The 9,041-nt window shown below is 51.3% G+C and overlaps 1 protein-coding gene across 5 annotated transcripts in view; it reads right to left on the bottom strand.

The window, feature by feature from the left end:
• Positions 1-9,041, bottom strand: part of LOC139232664 (guanine nucleotide-binding protein G(I)/G(S)/G(T) subunit beta-2) — a 122,511-nt gene that overhangs the window by 22,602 nt on the left and 90,868 nt on the right. For all 5 annotated transcript variants that reach the window (XM_070863129.1, XM_070863127.1, XM_070863125.1 and 2 more), the window contains 3 exons: positions 8,129-8,167; positions 5,607-5,713; positions 1,853-1,916 (listed from right to left, as the gene is read on the bottom strand). In XM_070863129.1, the coding sequence (XP_070719230.1) occupies positions 1,853-1,916; positions 5,607-5,713; positions 8,129-8,167 (210 nt within the window). The remainder of the gene's footprint in view (positions 1-1,852; positions 1,917-5,606; positions 5,714-8,128; positions 8,168-9,041) is intronic.

Here is a 9,041-nt window from a genome sequence, read left to right on the forward strand (position 1 = left end):
AATTGGTCACCTTAAAGCTGCTTCCCCCGCCCGCCAGCAACAGTGACAGACCTGTCGCCATCGTTGCAGCTCGGAAAAGCTCTCGGCAAATCACAACCCAAGCCTGGGAGGACAGAAACTCTGCTGAGTGGCCCTCGTTTGCTGGATGCGGCACGAGAACCGCGTGACCGCAGTCCCAACGCTTTAAAGAAATCCTCGGCGCGACAGTGAGCAGGATTTACAGAAAAAAATACATTTTCTCGTTGGCCCACTCTCTCAAAAACCCTGCGTTTTTGTCAATCGATCATTCACCTCCACTCAGAACCTGGCGAAAACGTATTGATTCATTCATGCATCGCTGGCAAGGCCGGCATTTATTGCTCATCCCTAACTGCCCCGTGAGGAGGTGGTGGTGAGCTGCCTTCTTGAGCCGCTGCAGTCCATGTGGTGAAGGTGCTCCCAATGACTTGGTCGTCGCGGTTTGGTACAACGGAGTGGCTCACTCAACCATTTCAGAGGGGCACTCAAGAGTCACATTGCGGTGGGTCTGGAGTCATGTATAGACCAGACCGGGTAAGGGCAGCAGATTTCCTTCCCTAAAAGGGCATTAGTGAACCAATTGGGTTTATAACAACCTAAGAAATAGGAGCAGGAGTAGGACATACGGCCCCTCGAGCCTGCTCCGCCATTCAATACGATCATGGCTGATCCAATCATGGACTCAGCTCCACTTCCCTGCTCGATCCCCATAACCCCTTATCGGTTAAGAAACTGTCTACTTCTGTCTTAAATTTATTCAATGTCCCGGCTTCCACAGCTCTCTGAGGCAGCGAACTCCACAGATTTACAACCCTCCGAGAAGAAATTCCTCCTCAGATTATGCCCTCTATTTCTAGTCTCTCCCATCAGTGGAAACATCCTCTCTGCATCCACCTTGTCAAGCCCCCTCATAATCTTATACGTCTCGATAAGATCACCTCTCATTCTTCTGAATTCCAATGAGTAGAAGTCCAACCTCCTCAACCTTTCCTCATAAGTCAACCCCCTCATCCCCGGAATCAGAACCTTCTCTGAACTGCCTCCAAAGCAAGTATATCCTTTCTTAAATATGGAAACCAAAACTGCACTCAGTATTCCAGGTGTGGCCTCATCAATACCCTGTATAACTGCAGCAAGACTTTCCTGCTTTTATACTCCATCGAGGGGTCATATGGCTTACTCCTGCTCCTATTTCTTATATAACAATCCCGGTAGTTTCATGACCACCATTACTGGCACGAACAATTTTTTAAAATAAATTCCAGATTTATTTAATGAACTGAATTGAAATTCCCTCAGCTGCATCTCTGAATCATTAGTCCAGGTCTCTGGATCGCTAATTCAGTAACATAACTGCTACGCTACCATAACCCCTAGAAGAACCAGTGCAGTGGTCCAAGTGAAGATAAAGATCACCGTTTATAGCACGAGGCCCGTCGCAACATTCAAAAATAAAAATCATGTTGTTGCACGAGGTCCGGCAAAAAAAACAAACCTGAGATAAAGCTCCCATTATGGCACAGGCGGGGGGAGGGCTGGGCGAATCGAATACACCAAAATAAAAGGTCCCATTGTGGGCACAAAGCTAGCCGAGTGACAACAAATGACCCTTTATCTTGGGTCACAAGTTCGATAGTGTGCACATCTTTGCCAATTGCCTCGCCCGTCTGCCCTAGGAGGAGAAGAGATCGCAAAAACACACACCCCCAGTTCATCAGAAACAGATTTTTTTTTTTTATAAATGTAGCGAGCTTCACGTCCGGGACAAAGGGGACTTGCGTGTGCCTCTGCCCGAGCGAGCAAGGACGGCGTTTGCGGCATTGCCGCGACCTACCTTGTTTGTGGTGTAGCTGTCCCAGATGATTAGTTTTCCATCCTGAGACGCACTGACTAACAGTCTGCGGGATGAAGATAAAGCAGAGTGAATCACAAGAACGGAGAACACACTGAACGTAAACAAGTCACGATGGGAAGACTATATTTGAGAAGAAGCCCAAAGCATTTTTTTTTTTTAAAACCTCTGCAACCCAAATCCCCCTCTCCACCCCTCCCCCTCACAGTTAAAAGAACTCCCATTTATATAGCAGCCGTTCCCTCCTAAAGTCCAAAGTGCTTCACAGCCAGTGAAATATTCCTGAAGCCTAGTCAGTAAATGGGCTGAGAGCACCACTAAATGGGGGAATTATACAAGGGTAATACGAAATAGGCTCTCTCTCTCTCTCTCTCTCTCTCGAGAACGATGGCTGCGGGGTAACCTGACAGAGAGGTCTTCAGAATTACCAAAGAGTTCCATATGGGTAGACGTGGAGAAGGGGTATGGTCGCATAGTGGTATTGTTACTGGACCAGTAATCCAGAGGCCTAGACTAATAATCCAGAGACACTAGTTCAAATCCCACCACAGGAACTTTTCGACTGAGATGAGGAGAAACTTCTTCACACAGAGAGTTGTGAACCTGTGGAATTCCCTACCGCAGAGAGTTGTTGAGGCCAGTTCATTGGATATATTCAAGAGGGAGCTAGATATGGCCCTTATGGCTAAAGGGGATCAAGGGGGATGGAGAGAAAGCAGGAATGGGGTACGGAGGTGAATGATCAGCCATGATCTTATTGAATGGCGGTGCAGGCTCGAAGGGCCGAATGGCCTACTCCTGCACCTATTTTCTACGTTTCTATGTACTTGTGGAGCTGTCCAAAACTAGAGGGCCATAAATAAGATAATCACTGAGGAATTAGCAAGAAGGAATTCAGGAGAAACGTCTTTACTCACAGAGTGGCGAGAATGCGGAGCGCACCTGGGCCAAGGTTCGCCCTCGTTTGTTTTTTGGGTGCGTGGCCCCTTTGAGGGGCTGCGTGGCCCATTCACAGCCTGAGCAGCAGCTTGTCGGGAACACTGAGGTGGAGTGGTTGTGGCGAATAGCGTGGATGCATTTAAGGGCCATTTCGATCAGTGCACGAGGGAGCCAGGAATAGCAGCGAATGCTGATACGGTTTGGTGAATTAAATGGTGGGAGGAGGCTCATGTGGAACATAAACACCAGCACAGACCCGTTGGGCCAAACAGCCTGTTTCTCTGGTGTTAATTCTATGCACTTCAGGCAAATGCGGCAGCCGAAACAGCAAGGAGTTATGTGACTAGTTTAATCTGCTTTTGGTGGCGTTGCCTGAGGGAGGAATGTTTGCCCAGGGCACTAAAAGCTGGCAATCGTGCCGTGGGACCGTTCCCATCCGTCCCAGTGGGCAAACAGAGCCTCGGCTCAATGGCTCAATTGAAAGAAAAAAATTGAAAAAAAATTGGACGTCTCAAAGCGCCTTACAGCCAATGAAATACTTTTGGAGTGCAGTCGCTGTTGTAATGTGGGAAACGCCAACGTCAGCACAGCAAGCTCCCACAGAGAGTAATGTGATAATGACCCAGATAGTGGTGTTGCTTGAGGGATAAATATTGGCCCCAGGACACCGGGGAGAACTCCCCTGCTCTTCTTCCAAATAGTGGCCGTCTGAGAGAGCAGACGGGGCCTCGGTTTAATGTCTCATCCGAAAGACGGCACCTCCAACAGTGCGGCGCTCCCTCAGCACGGCGCTCCCTCAGCACGGCCCCTCCGACAGTGCGGCGCTCCCTCAGCACTGCCCCTCCCGACAGTGCGGCGCTCCCTCAGCACTGCCCCTCCGACAGTGCGGCGCTCCCTCAGCACTGCCCCTCCCGACAGTGCGGCGCTCCCTCAGCACTGCCCCTCCCGACAGTGCGGCGCTCCCTCAGCACTGCCCCTCCCGACAGCGCGGCGCTCCCTCAGCACTGCCCCTCCCGACAGTGCGGCGCTCCCTCAGCACTGCCCCTCCGACAGTGCGGCGCTCCCTCAGCACTGCCCCTCCCGACAGTGCGGCGCTCCCTCAGCACTGCCCCTCCCGACAGTGCGGCGCTCCCTCAGCACTGCCCCTCCCGACAGTGCGGCGCTCCCTCAGCACTGCCCCTCCCGACAGTGCGGCGCTCCCTCAGCACTGCCCCTCCCGACAGTGCGGCGCTCCCTCAGCACTGTACTGGGCGTGTCGGCCTGGATTTTTGTGCTCAAGTCCCTGGAGTGGGACTTGAACCCACAACCTTCTGACTCAGAGGGGAGAGAGTGCGACACTGACACGGAGGGCACCAATGACAATGCAGTGCTCTGTCAGAACTGCTCTGAAGCAAGACTCCAGGGAAGGCCAGCAAAGCACACAGCATAACCACGTTCACGAGAGTTAGACACGTCTCTGGAGGGAGAAGGAGATGGAGGAGTTGGGTCGGAGAGGAGAGGTTGATCCAGAGGGCTCAACAGGCTTTCCTGCTCCTTAGTCACGTGTGACCCGACATTCAGCTCCAGCTGAGATCAGGGAGGTTTGTGTGTGTTCAGAAGGCATTCTTTGGTTTCCGAAACACACAGATCTATGCGGCGGCTGGTCAATATAACAACAGGCTCCTGGGAATAGCGTGTCTCAGGTTGGGTCAAGGTCAGAATCACATGGGCTCAGACTTCTGTAAATCGATTCAAATCAGAGAAGCAGCGCACGGACAGAGCCTCACCCTCACGGCGATGAGTTTACAGATGAAACAAACACCCATTTCAGAATCTACAGAAGAAATTGCTTTTACTCGAGCAGTAAATTCTCAGCCTTGTTTTCTAATCCTGCCCCCTCCCCAGAGATCTCTGCGCCCCTCCAATTCTGGCCTCTTGAGCATCCCCGATTTCCATCGCTCCACCATTGGAGGCCGTGCCTTCAGCTGCCTGGGCCCCGAGCTCTGGAATTCCCTTCCTAAACCTCTCCTCCTTTATTCTACCCTCTACCCACATTCCACCCTACCTAAACTAGAAGTGATCCAAAACTCGGCTGCCCCTTGTCCTAACTCGCACCGAGTCCCGCTCACCCATCACCCGCTGTGCTCGCTGCCCCGTGTCCTAACTCGCACCGCGTCCCGCTCAGCCATCACGCCCTGTGCTCGCTGACCTACATTGGCTCCCGGTTAAGCAAGGCCTCGATTTCAAAATTCTCATCCTTGTTTACAAATCCCTCCATGGCCCTCGCCCCTCCCTATCTATGTAAACTCCTCCAGCCCCACAACCTCCCGAGATGTCTGCACTCCTCTAATTCTGCCCTCTTGAGCATCCCTGATTATAATCGCTCAACCATCGGTGGCCGTGCCTTCTGTTGCCTGGGCCCCAAGCTCTGCAACTCCCTCCCTAAACCTCTCTACCTCTCTTTCCTCCTTCAAGATGCTCCTTAAAACCGACCTCTTTGATCCAGCTTTTGGTCACCTGCCCTAATTTCTACTTATATGGCTCGGTGTCAAATTTTTTAAATCTCGTAACACTCCTGTGAAGCACCTTGGGACATTTCACTATGTTAAAGGCGCGATATAAATAGAAGTTGTTGTTGTTACAACGGCCCTTAAAACTTAGTTCTTTGACCAAGCTTTGGGTCAGCTGCCCCGATACCTCGCTATGTGGCTCGGTGACATTTTGTTTGACCACGCCCCTGCGAAGCGCCGCGGGAGTTTTTACTACATTAAAGGCGCTATATAAATGCAAGTTGCTTGTGGTTAAGTGGGGCACGTACCTGGAGTCGGTTCCCCAGTGCATGGCGTAGATCTTAGCCAAGTGACCCCTCAGCGTGCGCCTCGTGCGCATCTGGATTCTCCCGACTGGATCGAGGGCGGCTGTAATCTGCAACGGACACGCACAACAGATTACGCACAGCTTGCCGCTGCCAATATGCTGAAGCAGATCGCGACTCTCGAAACCGCAGAGTCTGCACCCTTCAACAGGATGTGCATTAAGTGGTGACTAAACAGGACATTATGGCCCCCCCCCCCGCCCCGTTAGCACGCACAGTGCACGTTAAAAAGCAGACCGTGGCCAAAGAATTCCAACTGGGGCCATTCCACCAATCACACGAGGTGCCCCACTGACCTTAGCCGACTCTGGGCTGGCCTTGACCAGAGAGTCGCGCCAAACCAGGGGTCACACAGTGTCAGAATAAACGATCGGTCATCTAGGGCTGAGGAGGAGGAGGAATTTCTTCACTCAGAGGGTGGTGAACCTTTGGAATTCTCTGCCCCAGAGGGCTGTGGAGGCTCAGGCGTTGAGCACATTCAAGACAGAGATCGATAGATTTTTTGGATAGTAAGGGAATCGAGGGATATGGGGATCGGGCGGGAAAGTGGAGTTGAGGTCGATGATCAGCTGTGATCTCACTGAATGGCGGAGCAGGCTCAAGGGGCCCACTCCCGCTCCTATTTCCTATATTCTTATGTAACCCAGAGATCACAAGCTCAAATCCCAAGATGGCAAGTTGTGAAACGGAGTTCAGTGAAGGTACGTGGGAGCCGAGGAACGGGAGGAGGCCATTCAGCCCCTCGAGCCTGTTCCGCCATTCACTGAGGCTGATCTGCGGCCTAACTCCATACACCCGCCTTTGGCCCATGTCCCTTAATACCTTTGGTTAACAAAAATCTATCAAGCTCAGATTTAAAATTAACAGACAAAGCATCAATTGAAGAATGTGGAGAGAGTTACAAACTTCGACTAACCTTTGCGTGCACAAGTGTCGCCCAGTTTCACTCCTGAAAGGCCTGGCTTTAATTTTTTTAAGACTATGCCCCCCAAAGTTCTAGACGCCCCAAAAGTTCAGAGAAGGTGCTCATTTGAAGAGCTGGCACCAGAACAAACGCCAGTGAAAGCTCACCAACGCCCTTTGGGAATGGGCACCTGCCCCCTCTAACCCAGTCCAGCATGACTTGTTCACTTAGTTGCCGGGACAACCGGGGACGGGCAATAAATGCAGACTTTTGCCACCGTTACCCACAAGCGTTAAAGGAAAAATAGCTCTGCAGCTCACGGAACCCCTCACTGCCCGAGTGCGTGGGCAGCCGACACAAGGTTAACGTGCTTTGTAATCGACACTGGCACAGACCATCATGGTAATGAACTGCTGAATTTGCTACAAAGCCTCTTGCTGCAAGGTCGCAGAAGCAACCTAGACGATGTCATTGCCAAGAGCTCAGTTAGCCGTCCCTATCCTCCCCCATTTGGGTAAAAATAAAACCCATTTATAATAGATAGGAGAAGGCAATTTCAAAGCTGGAATCTAATCGGATTTCAGACAGCTGTAAACCTCGCGCTCGCGCTCTCTCTCCTGCAGCATCAAGGCACCTGAACTCCTTTGATTACAAAGCATTAACCCAACCCCTCCATTAATCCACACTGCAATGTATGCACCTGAGAGCGTGCTCACAGCTTTGTCCCATCCTCGTCGTTATTGTGTTAAACATTTGCCGCCTCTGGTTGTTTACTAAAATTGTTGTAGAGCTGTTGAGTGGAGCAGTTGGGAGGGCCTCCTCGTAGGACTGCTCCTGGGCACGGCCAAGGGGGCCATTAACCGGGCCAGACAGCGGGCAGTCGAGGGGGTCGTTCAGCCCGACTGCCTGCCTGCCTCTCTTCCGTGGCTACGGTCATGCCAGGTTGTCCTTGGAGATGGAGCACGCGGTGTCCACCGGTACGCTCGTGGCCTTCGTGGAGTGCATCACCACCCCTGGCAACCAAATTTGAATTTGATCCAAGTTTCTGTCAAAGTTTTATTTGGAAATTTGCGGATTCTAGTGCCCTTGCCAAAAAGGGACCACTTGATTTAAAGTTCTACTTAAAATAGTTGTAGAGCTGTTGAGTTGGGAGTGGCTTAGCCAGTCACGTGATGTTCACAAGACTCAATAAAACCCCGGCCAGTTGGGTTCGGGGGCTCCACGATGGGGCAGGTGGTTGTGAGCCTGGTGGATGAACCGGTAATGTGTCGTGTGATTGTTAAACCGTTTGCTAATAAACCAACTAGTTCTTAACAGCAACGTGTTGCTATGAATTGTTAAAGCAAAGAACCCATGAAGCAAATACTTTGTGCACATGGTGCGCGAGAGGGGATCGGAGTGGTGACGGAAAACCCGGCGGGTCAGTTACTGGCAACCCCCCCCCCTCAAACCGCACAGCGATCGGAAGGTCCCGCGCAGGCAGCTGTAAACGCAGGCGCAGCAAGTTTAAAAGGGCCCGCCTACAAGAAGAACGGGAGGGAACGCGGGTTACTGGACTCACCTGGGTAAGCGTGGAGTCACCACATGCTTTCCTTGCGTCCTGCAACAGACAAGAGTCGTCGTTAAGACAAGTTGGCTATTCCACACTTACTAGTCAGTAACCTCCTGCTAACCAGCAATGCCCCTCAGCCCCTACCCAAAACATTCTTTTGCATTCTCCACACAGTCAACATTGTTCCAGTCCAAAGGGTCAACACACACTCACATCGCACTTGAAAATAAATTGCAAAGCGAGTCTTTTGGGGGAAAAAATTCAGTGCTTTGAAAGCTGAAATTCTTCACGGTTTAAAGTGACATTGTGCCCTTCTTGACAAATGTCCTCAAGGAGCGTTCCACCGAACAGCATCAAAAATGCTCAACGAGGCAAGGAGCCCGACTGAGATTCAGTTTGCCTCACCTCGAGTGAAACAGTTCAGCGGAGCAGCACACCAGCTTGATAATGGCCGAAAGGTGTTCTTAGAATGTCAAATCGGCTTGTTTTTTTTTGCCTTGTTAAGATTTTACGTTCACGGTTGGGATGTTAAGTGTTCGTAATGCAAACTTTTCTCCCCGCACAGGTATAGATTAGACGCCAAGTAACGTTTCTTTGGTGTTGCTAAGAAATAGGAGCAGGAGTCGGCAATTCGGCCCCTCGAGCCTGCTCCGCCATTCAATATGATCATGGCTGATCTTCCATCTCAACTCCACTTCCCCGCCCGATCTCCATATCCCTTGATTCCCCTAGAGTCCAAAAATCTATCGATCTCAGCCTTGGATATACTCAACGACTGAGCCTCCACAACCCTCTGGGGCAGAGAATTCCAAAGATTCACCACCCTCTGAGTGAAGACATTTCGCCTCATCTCAGTCCTAAATGGCCGACCCCTTATCCTGAGACTGTGACCCCTGGTTCTAGACTCTTTAGCCCGGGGAAA

Source organism: Pristiophorus japonicus, chromosome 20 (genome assembly GCF_044704955.1).
Source record: "Pristiophorus japonicus isolate sPriJap1 chromosome 20, sPriJap1.hap1, whole genome shotgun sequence".
Classification (NCBI taxonomy): Eukaryota; Metazoa; Chordata; class Chondrichthyes; family Pristiophoridae; genus Pristiophorus; species Pristiophorus japonicus.